Source organism: Morus notabilis, unplaced genomic scaffold (genome assembly GCF_000414095.1).
Source record: "Morus notabilis unplaced genomic scaffold, ASM41409v2 Scaffold87, whole genome shotgun sequence".
Taxonomy (NCBI): Eukaryota; Viridiplantae; Streptophyta; class Magnoliopsida; order Rosales; family Moraceae; genus Morus; species Morus notabilis.
In genome coordinates, this window is record NW_010366183.1 from 607,691 (window position 1) to 627,681 (window position 19,991).

Below are 19,991 nucleotides of genomic sequence, written 5' to 3' on the forward strand. Positions count from 1 at the left end.
AAGCGTGTTTGATTTGTTATCTAAATGCATAAAATAAGGCGAGTAAACATTTATGAATGGAAATGAATCAATCTTTTTGTTATTTTCGTTTCTGATATCTTTTATTTTTTTTCAATTTTGATGTCTGCTCGTGAATATTTTGAAAACTCTATTATGAAAATGTGCTACCAAACACGTTTTTCTCCCCAAGCTATATTACTGTCTTCCAAATCACAAAATTGAAAATAAGACCTCAACAAATGGACCCTCTAACTTTTGAGTTGTACAAGTTGTATCGTCTCGTTCGTTTCGCTGATTCGAGTTTAGATGTGATTTTATGTGAGAGATTTTTACTGTAATAAAAAAGTTAGATGCGACTGTTTGTGAGAATTTTTTACTATAACAAAACTCGAATCAGCGAAACGAACGAGGCCAAATTAGCACGAATATAAGTTGAACTTTTGTTCAGATTTCACAGAGCACATACATATATGTGTAAAATTTTAATGGGATAAAACACTTTTTTTACAATTATATATATATATATATATATTTTAAAAAAATTGACCTACAGACATATATCAGCTTGGCGCAAATAATAGAGTTTGATGAGTAAGAATCAGATTATATAGCATTTTTCAATTCACATGAAAAATGTACTAGACAATGATATGCCATGTTTCCATAACATAACAATCTCATTACATGTGCTAGCCATTGTCAAAACAAGTGAGAAAATGACGTACACGTCACAAAAATCAAAACTAATTTATGTTTCTTTCTATCCAGCAAAAACAAAAAGGCAAATATTACTTAATCAACTTTGAATATTTGCCACTGGAGATAACATCATAAACCCACAAATCTGAAAACTAAAGTAGATTTAGAAAACAAATTTCAAGGAATGATTATAAAGAAAGAAAAAAATGAGAAAGAGAAAACACAAACTATACTATTACGGTCATATGTTCCTCTTATTTTCTTTGCCCGTCACATGCCTACTACTTTGACCACACCATAGATATAATAATTTAATGAAACTTCAAACGGCAAAAATCTTCCAGAAATTTGCTTCCACAAGGGACCCACAGATGAACTAATCCTGTAAAGAAAATGTGAAATCGCGTGAATTAACAAAAACCCAGAATTTATTGACATGTGAAGTAGTGAGTGAGTGGGAATCACATCTCACATCCAAGGGATCCAAGTTCAATGGTTAAGATCGGACTAAGATACGGACGAAAAATTCGATCCCCGCTTATGGTTAATTAATTTTGATTGATTTAATAATAAATAATTAAGCCAACATGTTTAATCACGTTGGATCAAAACATGCCTGGAGTGTCTCACGGAGAGATCTGCGGCGCCGTTGTATGGAATAAAATCCCACCCGGCTATCTCTCCCGCTCTTGGTCTCTCCACTCTCCACGGGTTTCGAATTTGCCGCCAAAAAGCGTTTTTAACGGTCAAAAAAGCAGATCGGAGGGGAGAGAGAGAAAGTCCCAAGAAAAAGGCGGGAATTACGAAAAAAATGGAAAATAAAGAATTTGATTTGTACAAGCGTGGGACCCAGTAACTGACGTCTGAGCTGTCATCCACGTGTCTCATTCCCTTTTCATTCCCCTGCCTTCTCTCTTCTCCTCGTACATGGCCCTTCCTCGCTGCAAAAAGCCATTCCTATTTCGCTCTCAAAATTTTCACCCAAAAAAAAAAATAGAAAGAAAAAAAGAAATAAAAAATGTGGGCCCATGTTCGCTTTTGCCCTTTTTCTTTTGTGTTTTTCCCCCTCACATCCCCATATCGAGGTGGATATACCAATAAATGACGTGGACCCACCAGCAGCCGTCCGATCTGGCGGGAAACAGTTGACCTTCCCGCCAAACCCACTTGAAACGGTGCGAATCTAACCGCCACACCTGTCGTTTCAACGAACAGTTTCCAGTGGGAAATAAAAAAATACTCCCAACACTTTTTTTTTGTTTAAAAATCGTTAGAACAAAACAAATGGAATTGATGCACGTGTCGCCACGTGGAGCTATGTCCTCTTTGCTAAGGCTTAAAGAAGGCGAGGATTAACGGAGAGAATTTCCGTTAACGGAATACGGTTACCGTGACGGTGGGAGAAGTCGGGTGTCAGAGACAGCGGCCAACCAGCAAACGTGTTTTCTGCGAGCTCGCACGTGATTGTCAGACAAAGAGGCGACCCCGCGGGACCACGTGGCTTTGTTTCTGTTCACAATGATCCTGGGATCGCCACGTGTCGATGCCTCACAACAATTTTTAAAAAAATTAAATTGTAATGAGTCCGAAAACGTGCCTCCACGACTACGTCTAAAGCCCATTCGGGTAATCTTGCGCAAACCAATGATATTGCGCCACGTCGGTCATTAATCCTTTAATGACTTATTAAACAACGGAATCTAAACATAAGATTCGGCATCAAACGGGAATCCTCTCCACAAATTTACGAATCTACCTCTGGATTACGACAATGGAAAATTGCAAAGGAGGGTATTTTGGGAAGAAGAAAATGATTAAAGTGGGGACATAAAGATCAAGGATACGACGAAACGTACAAAGGAAATCGGCCGGAACAAAGACATACTACACAGGGACGGTGAACCGTCACGTGCGGACGTCATGATGCCGGTCGTCGAATCCCAACGTAATTACAAAGTCATCTGGGACCCACTAACAGTTAAACGCCACGTGGACTGACCCTTCCCGTCTATCAAGAATCGTATCCCACGACTCCGAGCAACAACTATTGCTAATTGGAGTCGAACGCACGCAAAGGCACAGCCACACAGCCCTCCAGAAGCCTGCACACGTGGCGTCCTAGCTGGATTCTCCAACCACTAAGGTTGGCGGGACCCATCTGATGCGTCGTAAGATTATTGGTTGACCGGTAGAGATAGAAAATTAAAAAAATGCATGGAAAAGAGAGAGAGAGAGAGTAGGTCAGCGAGGGCAGGGCTTAACGGGCAGGCACTACTCGCGCATGTGACTGTCTGTCTGTCCCTCTCTTCGCGTATAGGCGTGGTTTCAAAATAATAAAAATTATAATAAAAAATCAAAATATAATATAAATAAATTCGTAATATATATAAAAGCCTCCACAGGCCAAGAGGCAGCGAGTTAAGAACAAGGCGTGCTTTGCGCTTCGAAATTGAGTTAGAGAGAGAAAGAGAGTGAGAGTGACAGTAACTCGTGTATTTGTATAGTTGTTTGGCGAAAGTTGTTAATGGCGATTTGGTCGAAGGTCTGAAGCAAATAAAGCAAGAAAGAGAGAGAGAGAGGTTTTTGAGGTATCTATCTGGCATTTGGGCTCTTTGTTTTTTGTACGGCGAAGAGTCCGATATTTCTGGGAGATTCCTCTTCTTGTTCGCCGTTAAAGCTCAGAAATAGTTTAGTTTCAGAAGAAGATCAAAAGGGCATTTTTTTTTTTCTGTGTTCATTGGAGAATTGAAATGGAGTGGCCTGCTTTTCTGGATGAGTATGAGAAGCTTGTTTTCCGTATGAACACTCCAAGGTTAGTTTCTTAGATGCTTATTCCAAGTATTTGTTGGTTTTCACCTGATTCTTTGTGTTGTGTTCAATTATTTTCCTAATTCACTTTCATTTTATCTCTGTTTTTTCATACTTTCTTGATTTAGTCTCTTCAATTTTCTATTTCCATTTCCTTTTTATTCATCCAAATTTTTTAGATTTTTTTTTTTCTGTTTTTTCTTCTTACGGATTTTGCAGTTTTCCGCACTATTCTTTTTTCGGTCCTTTGATCACAGTACTGTTTTTACTTTCCTTTCTCGTAAAATCGTTTACCGAAATGGAAACTTTTTTTTTTTGCCTTCTGTTCAGTGAATTCAGATCCGTTCCTGATTTGATTTTAATTTTGTGGAATGTTTTGCATTAACTCAATTTCCTTGTTTGAATTGAACTCAGACCCTATCCAATTTCCCCCAATTGTAATTAATTTAATTAATAACTTATCCCTATGTGAAAACTAATTAAAATTTCTCTGACTTTTCCACCGTCTTCTCGTGCTTTCCAGAGGTCCAAACAGTCTTATTCTTTTGAGATTTTTCAAAGATCTTCGGTGGGATTTTTCCAAATTAGAAACTATGGAAAAAAGAAGAAGAAAAGAACAACAACAAAAAGATGAAAAATAGAAAGAAGAAAAAATTGAAAAAGTCGCCTTCTCTAACTGGACCTTTGTATTGCTTTTTCTGCAGGGTCGTGATCGACAATGCCGTTTGCCCCACTGCAACTCTGGTCAAGGTTGGCTTCTACGAAATCCCCATTAAACTAGGCGACAAATTAATAATTTCCAGTAGGAAAAAAAAGAGAAAAATGACTAAAGAATATATTTTCTCTGTTTTCTTGTGGCTTGGTCTAACAGGTTGATAGTGCCAGAAGGCATGGAATTCTCTTGGAGGCTGTTCAGGTTCTCACGGATCTGAACCTTTCAATTAAAAAGGCTTACATTTCTTCAGATGGTCGGTGGTTCATGGATGGTAAGAAAAGTATTCTGGTTCTTTTTTCTCTTCATTTTTGGTGGATTTTTAAACAAAAACTGACCACACAAAAGAAGAAGATGAAGAAAAAACAGAGTTTTTCTCTGCTAACGTATACCTGATACCTAGCGTAAATTGATTTATGTTGGATTAATTGTGACATGGGTTTTGCTTTATTTCCTGCAGTTTTTCATGTGACCGATCAAAACGGCAATAAATTAACGGATGAGAGCGTCATAAGTTACATTGAGAAGGTAGTTACTGTGAAAAACTGAAGTGCTCATTTAATGGAAACTTATTGTTTGGTTTCTGAACTGATGTTGGAATGGTTTGATACGTTTTCAGTCCCTTGTTACCATTCACTATGAAAGATCCAATGAAATTAACGGCTTGACGGCTCTGGAGCTAACGGGGACCGACCGGGTCGGCCTACTTTCAGAGGTGTTTGCTGTTCTAGCTGACCTTCAATGCAATGTGGTGGAGTCCAAGGTGTGGACGCACAATGGCCGGATTGCTTCGCTTATCTACGTTAAGGACTGTGATTCTGGTTGTCCGATTGAGGATTCACAGAAGATCAATAGAATCGAAGGCCTATTAAGGAATGTTCTTAAGGGAGACAATGATATTCGAACTGCGAAAACCTCAGTTTCCATGGCCGTTACCCACACAGAGAGAAGACTGCACCAGATGATGTTTGCGGACCGCGATTATGAGAGGAAGCCCATCTTGCAGTATTGTGCGGATTCTCCGGTGGTCACTGTGCAGAACTGGACGGAAAGGGGTTACTCGGTGGTGAATATTCAATGCAAGGATAGAACCAAGCTTTTGTTTGATGTCGTTTGCACATTAACAGATATGGATTATGTGGTTTTCCATGCCACTATTAACACAGCAAGGGATAGAGCTTGCTTGGTGCGTATTTTATCGGGTGTTTTTCTGTTCTGTGTGGATATGGTTAATTATTTTTGAACATCCTAGTGACTTATTAGGCTTGGGTGTTGTGTTTGGTTTCAGGAATTTTACATAAAGCATAAAGATGGAACCCCAATTAGCTCAGAACCCGAACGACAACGTGTGATCCAATGTTTACAAGCGGCCATAAAAAGAAGGGCATCTGAGGTATGGACTAAAAACCATGGTTCAATGGTTTTATTATTTAGGAATTAATTTTGTTATTTTCATTTGATGCCGCAAATGCTAACAGCTAATTTTGGTGTCACATTTTCAGGGTGTGAGGCTAGAATTATGCACGGCGGACAGGCAGTGTCTTTTAGCGGATGTAACAAGAACATTCCGCGAAAACGGCCTAAATGTGACAAGGGCCGAGATCTCCACCTCGGGCGAAATGGCTCGGAACGTTTTCTACGTAACCGACGCCGTCGGCAATCCAGCGGACCCTAAAACCATCGAATCGGTCCGACAGAAAATAGGGCTGAGTAACTTGAAAGTGAAGGAATTGCCATTGGTATATCACTCCAAGGGGGAAAGCGAAGAGGAGGCGGTTGGGGCTGGTGGGGCCGTGTTGTTATCACTTGGGAGCTTAGTGAGGAGGAATCTATACAATTTGGGATTGATTAGATCTTATTCTTAAGCAAGAGTAGTCACTCACACTAAAAGGACAATTTAGTAGTAGAAGACTTGTCCACATTGTTGGCATATATTCTTTGCTTGAGGTTTGAGCTTTGTGTACATAGAAAGTGAAAAGGAAGAAACGAAAGGTGGAATTTGGTAATAGTATTAATAGTTGTTATTATGGTTGGGTTTGGTTGGTCCAAATTTAAATGCTGTCGTTCGTTTGAATTATAGGTAGAGGGAAAAAGCAAGCAGATGGGGATTGTTTAAAAAGGTGTCGTTGGTATTTGATATTTTTCTGTAATGGTTTATTATTATTGGCAGGCATTGATGGGAGGTTAGGTACTAGGACAAAAAAGAAATTGGGGCTTTATACAGGAAATTTCACCACACGCTTTGTACATAAACGACTTGTTAAGTATTTAGAGCCAATGGTTGACCTCAGATTTTTTTATTATTTATTATTTTTTGCATTTCTTTTATTTATTATTCTCTTTCTTATCCAATTTTGTGTGGTTGTGTTATGCGCTTAAAAATTTGAAAAGAAGAATCTATTGCCGCGTAATTGGAATCTCTGGAATTTGGACGATTTCAGCTACAATTGAAATACAGAAGTTCTAGATAAGCTACTAATTTAAATGTGTTACCGTTGATTTAATATGCTTTCAATTAAAAAATATTGATTCAACCAATTCGTGGGAATATTTATAGTGGAGTAATTTTGAGGAGAATTTTGTTTCCCCTACAATTAAACTATTGTATCACAGAAGAAAGAAAAAAGAAAATTCTAATACAAGTTTCTTTGCCGTTTCAACTCTTGAGGCTGCTTCTATAATTTTTTTTTTTTTAAGCCTTTCAAAAACTAATATGCCATTTTTCAAAAGTATAATCGCTAAATTGTATTTATTCCCAAGTAATAATTGCTAACTTGTATTATAGTTTTGACCAAAACACATCTGCGACGTTTGGTTCATGGGTTCAGAATTATCATTCATGATTTTAATTTTTGAAATTTAAATTTTTTGTGAGAAAAAAACACCGTAGAGAATCAATAATTATGATTCAGAACTAAGGACGAACCTTGAAACAAATATCCTATTCATTATTTGGCACGCATATATATCTCTTTATCATTAACTGTTCTTATAAAAATGAAGAATTTACTCTTGAGAGTGTATGAGTCTGGATTTTTACTCTTTATTCTACTCTTTTATTAGCGTAATTATTTAACTAAAAATGTTATGAATTAAAAGTAAAAATCCTGATTCATACACTTTTAAATAATATTTGTCAATATTACCTCAGTGTTCTTTGCTATAAAATTTAGACAAAGTACACATCCGTTTTAAAATTGAAAATTTGAATTTGTAATTAAAATATCTGTCACAAATGGACGCCTAATAGGCCAACTGCACATAAATACATGGATAATTCTACATAATATTCTTCCTCCTAGCTATTAACACATTTCATAGATGATTATGAGAGGGCCATATGATTGATTCAAAATCTATTGCAACATTAAGAGAGTAGTCAAAGATATAAAATAATAATAATAATAATATTGATAAAAGAAGGATTTGTAAAATATATGTTTACGAGAGAGAGGAGACGGCTGGATTGTCCTTTGTTGTGTAATTCTGTTCTAAGAGAAAATGCTATGACCACCGACACATAGTCGATCCCAAATGTGAAATTGATGTCGTTCTAAACAAAAGTTTCATACTTTTCTTCCTTCAATTAGAAAATTTCAACATATCTAGAACGTTAGAAAATCAACAATGTCTAGAAAAATTTCCTTCATACTTTTCAACTTGAAGGAAAAAAAAAAAAACCATAGAAATTCAATAATCCGCATGCGACCCATTCACGAGAATTACCACCAACAAGAAAATAAATAAATAAATGAACAAAGTCACACATCATAAATTTTGTCACCAAGGGTTTGTTTTTTTGGAGTTTAACTTGAGTATAATTCTTGAGTTGAATTTAAGTTATAACTTGAGTTGAACTTGTAACTTGAGTTTGTGTTTGGTTGTTTACATTTGAGTTATGGTTTGAGATAAGAATCTTTTTGAGTTTGTGTTTGAGTGAGTCAAAACTTGAATTTGTATTTAGATGATATTTTAATAAAAACTCAATGCTGATGAAAAATTTTAATAGGATATATGGGTCGGGTTTTATTCGTCTTTTCATTGTCAACGCATAGAAAAAAAATCGTCTCAATCAGAATTAAAACGTAAAATTTATAGCATTTTTAATAATAGAAAAAATAATGTTAATTAATTTGAGTTCGAGTTTCTGAACTCGAGTTGAAGGGGAAACTTGAACTCGAGTTTTAATCCTAAACTCAAGTTTAAACTTAAAAAAACATAAACTCGAATAAAATTGTAACTCGAGTTATTTTTTTTTGAGTTTTTTACTCAAAAGAACAAGCCACTTGTTATTCACAAATCTCAGTGGTGGGTGGTGGGCATAATTTTGTATTAATTACTTCTACCCAAAGTCACACATAAAAAACGTAAAGAACAAACTCAAATTTATTGCTGCCAACGAAGTAGTTTTTAAGCGGCTATCTCCAACACCCAAAATCCAAGCTGTAAGAATCTGAAATCACTAACAACTAAAAGTCGTTGGTAGTTAGTGGCAGTGGTCCACACGTTGGGGAAAGAGAGGAGAGAAATATATAAAAAGGGTTGGTGGTGAACAACTAAGGCCTCCTCGCGAGTTTCTGTAATTTGAACTGACATTTAATATTATAAGATTTAAATAAAGAATAAGGTTTGAACTAAGGTTTAGTTATATTATTTTGAACCGACGTTTAGTTATATTATTAGAACTATTCGTTTTTAGAAATGTGAGTGAAAAGAGAGTTTTGACTTTGGTGAAAGGAAATGAGAAACAAAACTTGTAAGAGCGCGTTTGGAACTCATTCTAAAATGATTGTTTTTTGTATGAAAATGAAAATGAAAACGTTTTTAATTTCAGACAGAAATTATTTTTAAAAATGCGTTTGGTAGTTTTAGCAAGATATTATTTTCAGTGTAAAAAAATCTATTAATGTCTCTATTTCTCTCTCTGCTAGAGAAAAGAGAAAATGAAAACAAAAATGAAAAAAAGTCATTTTTCATTTCTCTCTCATTTTACACTGAACCAGAAAATCGTTTTCATTTCTGTTTTTTATCTTTATTGCGCCAAACGCCGTTTTGAAAACGTTTTTATTTTTTATTACTCAAAAAAAGTAGAAAACAAAAACGAGATCAATTCCAAACACGGTCGTAGGGTTTCAAGTTATAAGACTTGGGTCAATTTGGAAATTTTTGATTTGTATAAAACATGTTACTTTTATTATTAATACTAGGAATCTTTTTTTCTTTGCAATGATATTTAAGTTTATAAAATAAAAATCTTATTAAAGTTTTAGTGTAAGTTTAAAATATTACTTTTTAAAAGAGTTCTTTTTAAAAAAAAAATAAAAAAAAGTCATATTTTGTGAGCACCTATCAAATTAAACAGTTTTTGGAAAAAAAAATAATACATAGCCAGGTGGGTAACCGCGTGGAGATTGGGGTTGGCTGTAACAAGTAAAACGAGTAACATGGCGGCAACGACGCCGGTTAACAAGGGATATATAGCTCATGAGCTGGTGTCCGTTTGTACTTTTGTTGTATGTTTGAACTTTGAATACAAGAGAAAAGTGACAACGTGAGAATCACATGCACAACTCCACAGTTCACACCTTTTGTTGTGTGTATGTTTATATATATATATATATATATATATAGACACACACATATTTACACTTACATATATTTAATTATTTAATTTTCTCTAATTGGCTCTGCTTTATATGGACTTGTTTGATGCTCTCTCACTGATCTCTCGTAAATTGGTCAAAGTGGCACATGAAGGATTCATGTTCTGTTGATTATGGGGCTCAAAACATAGATGAGCTAAAAAAATTCCCACAATTTGACTATAGTGCCTTCCTTTTTGCTTCCTTGGATTGTATTTGTGTTTTTCGAGAAATATTAAAGACAGTTGCAACTGACTCTCATGTCAAGTTCACACTCAAGAAGTTAATATTCAAATTGCCCCAATTGTCTTTTTTTTTTTCCACTTTAATTTCATTTTTATCTTTGGCAATATATGGACTTAATTTTGTGCCTAGAAACTTGAGAAAACTTAGAAACAAGGGGTGTGCCTTTTGTTTTAGACTAATACAATGTTTGGTAGAACAGAAAAGAGGAAGGAAATGAGAACAGGATAATTAGATGAAGAATGAAAATGTAACTTGTTTGGTAGGATGGAAAAGAAAAAGAAAGAAAAAATGCGGTGAATATAAGTTGTGGTAGGCCTATAGTAGATTAACTTAAACTGCATTTTTGTCCTTGTTACCAAAGTAAGATAGTGTTAGTAGCCGAATGTGATAGTCATTATACAAATCTCTCATTTTATTTTCTCTTATCCACTAACCAACTTACCGGAAAACTAATAACCATTTTAAAATTTCATTTTTTTTTTATCTCTTACATATTTTCTAATTTCCATATCCTTTTTTCTCCTTCCTACCAAACGGGGTGTAAGGCATGAAACAATAATGATACTAAAAAAAAATTCAACCCTGAAATATCTGCTATGTGCTTAACTTTATGCCCTTTTATCACCATGAAACAGATATAGATGGATCAGATCCTAATCCTATGCAAATCATACAGAACTTTTGCACTTTTTCATTAAGTATTAACCGTATATCATTCCTTTTTCACATCTTCAAAAATTCTAAATCAAAAGTGCGCTTGATTCCTAAGATTGGAACCATTGGGAGACTTTTTGTGCATATACATTAAGCACCATAAGGATAAATGAAAGTGAAGTTTTCCCACCACATAAACTTTTTTTTTTCTTTTGCCTGATGCATTGAATTTGCACCAAGAATATTCAAACAAGTTTATTTCTTTTCGAATATTTCTAGAAACTCAATAATAAAATCAAAATAAAATTTAACAAAGTAGATTACAAGTCTAATATTCTAGCTCAAAAAATATAAAAAAAAAAAGATTTCAAGCTAGTCTAGTATTATACGAAGTGGGAAGATTACCGCATTCACTAAATGCACTAATGCAAGATCCTGTGCAGAATAATTCCTATCCCTTTTTCCATGTGTTTGTTCCTAAACTTTATAGACACATGACTGTGTGTGTGTGTATATATGTATATGTGTATATATGTATATGTATATGTGTGTGTGTGTGTGTGTGTATATATATATGTACCCTCAAGAGTCGGCCTATAGTTTGGCATTTAACCTAACCTTTAAGAACAAGAAACACCCTTATTCTTAGATATTATTCAGTTAGATTCTTGAGGCATAAATACTCAGAATCTTCTTGGCTGTATTTTTTATTTCATATTATATGGAAAATGCGTTTTAGCTTGTGAGAAAGGCAATATTTGACGTCGCCAATGGTGTCCGTACGCCTAGCCTATAGTACATATACACTTAAGCAAAACTCGTATTTGACAATTATCCACTTTGTAGTTCAGCTAGAGTAAATGTTTATTTACGCCATTCATATTGTTAATATATGTGTGTGTTAATAATCTATACAAAGGGTTTTTCTAGGGTTTCAATCCCTTCAAAAGAATGTATAGAAATGAAAAACGTAACACAAAATTTATTTAATGTAAAAATATCGAGATATTAATTATCTACGACTATTATTGCACATTTTTAATATCCTTATTACGTTGAATAACCAAATTAAAATATAGTAATAACATGAGATAGTTAAAGTTCTTAATTTTATAATTTTTTTAATGTTTATGTTACGTTAAATAACTATCATGTTATGTTAAATAATAAATGTATTACGTTAACTAACTACATTATTACATTTTTTATGTTACGTAAGAGAATATAACGAAGCTCATATATATATATATATATATAACAAGCTTTTAAATATTACATACAAGGAAGATTATGCAATTAAATCATCCACTAGCGGAATGTAATCTAGTGAAGAAACGTGCCTTTACAGAATCTTAAAATTTTAATTTTATATATATATATATATATATAATATCATACTCCACTCTCTCTAGATGATATATTTACTAAAGAACAAAATGCCCCATCATCCATCTCTGTAGGCCTTACTCACCAAGAGACTACGGAAAATAAGTCAAAAGATAAGAACATTAATTAATGGCTAAATATAACAGTTTGTAAAACATTTCCTGTACTCATCTTTTCTTAATTTGGTTCTACCTGTTTAACAAATTATATTCAACTTTTTTAAATTTTTGGTGGGGCTTAATAATAAATTCAAAAGGGTTGATCGGAGAATCCAACAAAGTGACTTGTTTGTTCACAATAGGCCGCTTTCTTAATTTCTTTTTTGAGTGGAATCTACTTTACATATATATGCTTGTTTTTAGGCTTTTTCGGGTTCAAAACACAACTTTGAAGTTCCTTGCTTATGCAAAATGTGTGGGCAAAGTATCTTATTTGTATATAAATTTGATGTGAGGCATGTAAACTATTTTTAGCTTTTTTCTTATCTTATTCCTTTCCTGTTTTCTGAAGAAAGAAAAAAAGGGTTCTCAGCCAGATTCTGGTGAGTGTTTGTTGTGCTCAATAAATAATTAACATAATAAATTTTTTTTTTTTTTTTTTTTTTTTTTTGTGTGTGATAAGTGGAACTTGATTATTGTTATGGATAATATCAACTTTGTTTGCCCTAAAAGTTACATCAATTGACTTCTTATCAAAGTGCCTGGCTACTAGTGTTGGATAGTTAGTGGCCTTTTACTATAGTTATTTTCCTTTTGTAGTCACAAACAAGAAAAGATCAGAAGGGAAAAAAACAAAAACAAGAACAAAAAAAGGCTCTCCTAATTATTTTTAGTGTCCCAATCAGTTTAGACTTTTAAGAAATAATCATTTACATATTTAGAGCATTGCATTATATATATATATATGCATGTATGTATGTGTGTGTATATATATATGTATGGATTTTGGATGCAAATTGTTGGTCCTTTTCTATTTGTAAGTGGAATGTCAGTCCAATTTTCCACGGCCGTCTTGCTGTATATAGTTGTAATGCAAATAAAGCTGACACTTTCCAGCTTATGCAAACTACAATATTTTAATTTAAAAAAATAAAATAAAACTACAATATTTTAATAATTCCAATGTTTCAAAATGGTTGCTTTAGTCGTGTAAACGTTTGCCAATGGCTCTCAGCCAGTTTTGTCTTATAATCTGTTTTATGCAATTAACTAATAAATCCACATCCCTAGTTGCTAATCGCCATGGGGAACTTAACATTTGGATCTTGATCTTTTATAATGATAGGGATTGATAAAATCCAAAAAAAAAAAAAAAAAAAAAAAAAATCCCAACAATCTAAAACTTCTACATGTAGTTAAAGTGGCATTTTCTAGTTACAAGTCTATACTTCTTAAACCATGAAAATGACAAAGATCAAGACAAATCATTCTTTTGTGAAAGTATTAAAAAAATAAGCTTGAAGGATTAGAACTGAATATTCCACTAAACATTGTTGTTTTCCTTGTGACATGATCACACCTAGATTAATTTTGGAAACTGTTTAATGCAGAATCCAAAAAAGTGAGTCCTTCTTTGTGAGACCTGTTTAATCATATATATATATATATATATATATATATATATACAAGTAAGCAGAATCTCTTTAAGCTTGTCTGTGGGCAATTTCCAGGTTCTATCAAAGTGTTCATACAGCTTTTTTGAGGCAAATGCTTACTAAAAAGTGTCACTTTCACTATATATCTGAAATGTGATGTTGTATAAAAGTAGATTCTTAAACCTCATTATGTTTGTTTCAACTTAACAATCACTACTTGTCTTCATATATAGGGTTCTCCTAAGCCCTAGCGTATATGTCATAATTTCTCTCTCTTTTTATTGTCCACAAGATATATTTTTGCCATTTGTTGCAATTATAAAGCATCCAACAAACCAACATAAATAAATACCATTTGCTTTAAAATAAAGAAAGTGGTTATAATTATATCTTAAGACTTTTTTTTTTTTTTTTTGGGAATCGACCACTTAACTTTGCGGCCTTATCTAACTGCAAGCTTTGTCGGCAGCACTATGAAACACTCCAAAATCTCAATTAATGTAAAGTCAGATAATTCAAAACAACTTATATATATATATATATGAAACTTTATATTATTGACCATGTACAAGTTGCAAGGTATTAGGGATAATATTAATTTCCATTTAATGATTTGGACAAGCTAAGCCCGGTTTGGAAGGCAGTTGTTAACTTTTGTGCCCAAACCAAAGACCACAAGACCAGGCTGAGCCTTAAGAAACCCAGATACCAACATAGAGATAAAGCCAATAGGAGCAGAATATTTATGTAATGTCACTATTTTGAGAAACATCGTTTTCTTAACAATTCTCTTATGATAGCTTATGTACCAAAGAGACCCATCTTCATTTGTCACAAACTCATTGTATTATTTATTCATTCTACCATTTGGGAGTCTCTGATTAAATCTCACTCAGTCACTCACTCCTTGATAAGTCTCGGGAAATATGACACAAGAGATAATATTTATAAGAAACTGAGAAGTACCCTTTCGGTGCCTGATTATCGAGAATTTTGGTTATAAGATTACTATCAATATCTTGGATTGTTGTGTAGAAAGCGGCATATAATGCCAAGATAATTCAAGGGAGGTGAGGCATGCACATGTTATATAAAACTCTCGTCAAACCGTACCCCGCTCACCGTAACGAGACTAACTCAAATTCAAGATCTTATTAAGAAAAGGACCAACTCGAACTTAAGATCTTGTCGAGAAAAATGAACGATGGTAAAGTGTTACTATCACAAACACTACTAAATGATAGATGGTATATTACCAGCTGTCATAAAACAAATCAGAGTAATACTTAGCTTATTACCTCTTACTGGCTCGAGTTTGAAAAGAACTATAATCTAAACTGATCATAAGATTTGGCTTCTTGTGAGGTGAGGGTCATAATACAAACCAATCTACAGAAAACCATCTTATTGTTATTGGGCTGAGCCTCTAAAACTAGTTGGAACCTTTTATTAGGAGTTGAGAGGTTGCGGACTTCTGGCAAGCAGGCTTAGGACAAAATGTCCAAGTTCAGTTCCAATGCGGCCCAAATTTGAAGAAATTAGAAAAATGCTATGAAGGAGGAGCACAAAGATTTATATCATTTTTCTAATTATATATATATATATATATGATTTCTGTTTTCACTTTCTCTATTTACTATTAACGGAAGAGGAACAGAGTTCTAAGCAAATAACATAATACTAAAGCAGTAAATTAAAGGGACAAATTTCCTAGTTTTAATTTCTCTCCTTTTTATTGTGGACTAAAAAAAGGGGTCCTGCTGATTTTGTTCCACAGCGGTCTGATAGTGCATTATGATTCTATGAACGATAAGAGCTCCTTTCAAACAGCTAATGGAATGCCCAAAAATGTGGCCCATAATTACCAATCCTAAAGAAATTTCTATAAGTGTTATATTAGGATTGGCATTATTTTTACAGATTAGTTGTTCACTCATACTATTTTATATTTAAATCAGGTTTAAATTTTTCACAAAAATAGTATACGTGATCATCAATTCTCTAAACGTGGTATTTCTCTTAAGTCATCCCATTTCACAAAAATCAGGTTAAAATTTTCACAAAAATTTTCTCTTAAGTCATCTCATTTCTGCGTCAACATATGAAGACAAATTTTGAAAATAGCCTTTAATCACGTTTGTTCACTATGAAATTGCCATATTACCTAATCACGTTTAGTAGTTTATAATATACATATTTTTTCTTTAAAACAAAAAAGTCTGATAGTTGTCTGGGATTCAACTAGATGTTCAAAATGCTATACTACTCATACGTTTGGTTCATGGATTAGAATCATGATATTAGAACCATTTTTTATTTACTTGTATTTTTTGTGAGAGAAAACACTGTAGCAAACCACGAACCATGATTCGAATTGGGGTACGAATCCCCCAACTAAACAACTCCTACATATCAGTCATACTAACCTACAAGCGGGTGAGTTGAACTCATAATTTTGACGGGTTGATGATGTGGCAGTAAAAACCACGGACGGAAAGTTTAGTGGGTATTTTTGTATAGGCTTAAAATATGGCATCATGATGCATAGTGATGCGCATAATAAATAATTTATCATGATTTTATATAAATTTATTATTTATGTTATTTTAAATAATTAGATATTCTCATGATCTTTTGCTTTCTCTTTATTATTTAGATGATAAATGTTTATTTTTTGTAGAGTAACATAAATAATATTTTTTTGACACTTTTAGTGGTGTTTTTGATTTTTTTTCCTCATACATGTATAAAAAAGGATTCCAAAGTGAGAAAAGCTTATAAACAGCTTTGGGCCTTTGGCTAGTAATTAAGCCTTGTTTTTCATTAGCAGAAAAATTAAGCCTTGTTTTTGGGGAAAAGTGCTTTTTATATGTGTAACTTGCTAGGTGGAGATTACAAGTTTGACAAACAAGTATTTTTTTTTTCCTGCATTCTTACGTGGTGTTCAAAGCCTGGGAGACACCTAGAGAAATTCATTTGTTTTCTTGGTTCAGATAGATCGCAGATTTAGTTGGTCTTTTAAGTTTTGACCAAAGAAAACAACAAAAAAACGACCAGATTCAATAGGAATCTTTCCTGCCAACTTCAAGTCCTTTTCTTTAGTACTTGATTTGCAGAATTTAATGGGAAATAATGCTCGGATTTGGCAGTTTCTTAGGTTTTGTGAAATTCATGCACCATTGAAAAATCCCTAATGGTGCAAATTGAAAAAAAGTATCTGTCATTTGAATGCTCAAAAGGAACGGAATTGTTTGTCCAAAGAGAAATTATATATATAAATATATATATGATCCGTTTAGTTCATGTATTTAAATTAATTATTTTAATTTTGAATTTAAATTATGTGAGAGAATTTATTGACGGGGATTTTTTATTTAAATTTTTTATTTGAGAAAAATACTGTAATATAATTAGAATAACGATTTTAAATACATGAATTAAGGTCTCATTCATTTAACCGATTTGAGTTTTTAATTTTAGATTTCTATAGTTAAAAGCTCTCAGAAAATATCAGATTTAATTTTTTTTGTTACAGTTAAAAATTTTTAAAAAATGTCACATCTTAATTCAAATCTGCGAAACAAATGAGGCTTAAATAGACCCACATTTACAAAAAAAATAGAAAAAAAAAAACCATGTTTTGACTGTTGGCCTTTTTTTTTTTTTTTTTGGCAGAAGTCTCTGCGCGATTCTGCTGAATTGATGTTTGACAAGGGGTGACACTGGCACATGTTTATGCCTTCAGAGTGACCAATTGCTCTAGTTTGTGATAGTGATGTGACTCCTAAAGTTCCACAACCTCATATTGCCAATTATAACTTTATTATTATGTTCCAGAACATGCATGACAACTCTGGAGTAAGATTTTCCAGCAAAATGGAGACACCAAAGCGAAAAAAAAAAAAAAAGGCAAAAAAAAAAAAGAAAAACCACTGTATAGCAAAATTGGTTATAGTCATGAAATTACTCTTTCCATTAACTAAAAGGCAATGTCACTTGGGTTTTTTAAGTGAGCAACAACAATTAAAATGTTGATTAGTAAGAGGGAAAACTAATGACAATCCAATTCCTAGCATCTTATTGAATTAACTTGAATGTACTTCTCCAAGTGAGTCAAATGATTAATCATGAGCATTATATTGGGAACATCAGCCAACACTTTTGCCCCCTAAAGTTTTCACAAATTAGTAAGTTGTTTTCTGAATTTTCAATTTTGTTTGATTATTTCCTAAATTTAATAAGGTGTTGTAAAGAGATCTCGAAATCTATGAGGGTTGTTGATAATTTAACAAAATCCCTCCTACATTATATCATATAGGCTTGGTCGAAGGAATTGTGAAAGTTTGAATAAACACGAAACACGTTATATAATATGTATGAGGGTGTTTCCTTTTAAATTTAACAGACGCAAACAAATTTAAAATTTAAAATTCAGAAGACAATTTATCAAATTCATAATTTATGGAGTGCCAAAAAAATCCTTCTCTAATTTATTAACGTTAGAAAAACCAGCCATTATTTTCAAGGGTTTGTGGGATGTAGAGGACATTTATGGAACCAATGTGAAATCAAATGAACTAAGAAAAAGAATAATCTAAACCAATCAGAGCAAAAAAAAAAAAAAAAAAAAAAAAAAAAAAAAAAAAAAACCTAAGAAAAAGGACAATCTAAAGATAAAATAGAGCCATGTGATTTTGGACCCTCCATGAAAAGAATCAATCTCCAATCTGAATAACCCATTAGACTGATTATTCCAATTTATCTTGACTTAAAATTCCAAAAGTGAAGTGTAATTATAGGTATGGTTACCCTAGTAGTACACTCCCAATCATTTGCTTTCTTAGAACAAATAACTTCTTATTTCCTTTTTATTTTTCTTATTTCTTATTGGTTCGAAGAAAATAACTTCAACTTTATGTACTTTTCTTTTCCGTTTTACTCTTTTGTTTGGCATTGGTCACTTTATTTTCATAGGATGGCATTCATCCTCTTGATAACTGATGAGCCACTCTTCAGCAAAGAGAGTGTGTGTGTGTGTGTGTGTGTGTATATATATAGGTGTATTGATATGTGTACATATAAAATTTACATAAAAATATAAAAGTACTACCATAAGTATTGAATCCTACTTTCCCATGAAATTTGTTTAGTCTTTGTTTTTTGATTTGGACGTGCAATAAGTGCACCACTTACATCTAAAATTCAATTCATCTAAAATTCAAGCGTTAATTTCTTATCTGCAAAATGTATTGGCTTTCCCTCCTACTGTTTATATAATATTGTTCATAAACATTTATTGGTCGAATATTATCTATTTTTTTAATCTTTCGCTTTCCTTGAATTACAATTTAACAACTTAATTAGGTCATTATCGATTAGAAAAATGAGGATGAAGCCCTATTTGCAGGCCAATATACACTACTCAATTATTATAAATATTATTATTATTATTATTATTATTATTATTAAAATTTTTGAAAAGAAGAAAGTTGTGGAAGCTAAGGTACATCGAACTAGCCACCATATTTATAAAATGGCAGAAACAATTGAATATTGAGGTTGTTCTTATCTAACCCTAATTTCTTAATAATTTTTCTTGTTTTTTGGTGACATATTTAAACCAATATATATGCAAGATGCCTTTAGTCTTGTGAATAATGTAATTGTATTTAATTGCATTTGCTTGGTCAATGCTTGTGTTGTGGTCCCTTACCAAAGTTAAATCCATTTTCTACTTTGCAATGTGATCACTTCCATTCCAATACGCCTGCCATTTTCAAAACAAGTAATTTAGACATATTTTGAAAAGCAAGAAGGATTATAAAGTCAAATTAAGCTTTAATTGCAAAATAACCACAAATATTAATAATAACAAAATGTGCTTAGGGGCAGGACACCACCGGTGTTAAGCACCATCACTAATATAATATTGATAGTTTCAGGCTATAAGACCCACATTTTATTAATGGGTGATGCTTAACACCACTGGTGCTATAGTGTTATTTTACAAAATTTGCAGCAATTAGGTTTGGGACAGTTAAAAGAGATCTTGTCCAAACTTCGAATAAGATTAGAAAGTTTGAGAGGTGTTGGTCTTTCAGAGCCAAAAACAACAAAAACTAGTTAACCTCATTTTAATGCTAAAAAAGTGCCTGATTCGACTGTTTCTAAATTAAACACCTTTAACTTCAAAAGATAAGAACACTGATAATATTATGTTAAAAGGTTACAACATCATGTGCAGCCTCCA

General features: G+C 32.9%; 1 protein-coding gene across 1 annotated transcript; it reads left to right on the forward strand.

Moving 5' to 3' along the window:
* The first annotated feature begins 3,104 nt into the window (after positions 1 to 3,104).
* LOC21405969 (ACT domain-containing protein ACR8) lies at positions 3,105 to 6,509 on the forward strand. The gene is made up of 7 exons (XM_010109807.2): positions 3,105 to 3,511; positions 4,212 to 4,257; positions 4,379 to 4,493; positions 4,680 to 4,747; positions 4,839 to 5,405; positions 5,508 to 5,612; positions 5,722 to 6,509. The coding sequence occupies exons 1-7, from the start codon at positions 3,450 to 3,452 to the stop codon at positions 6,082 to 6,084; spliced, it is 1,326 nt and encodes a 441-aa protein (XP_010108109.1). The 5' UTR covers positions 3,105 to 3,449; the 3' UTR covers positions 6,085 to 6,509.
* The last annotated feature ends 13,482 nt before the right edge of the window (positions 6,510 to 19,991 follow it).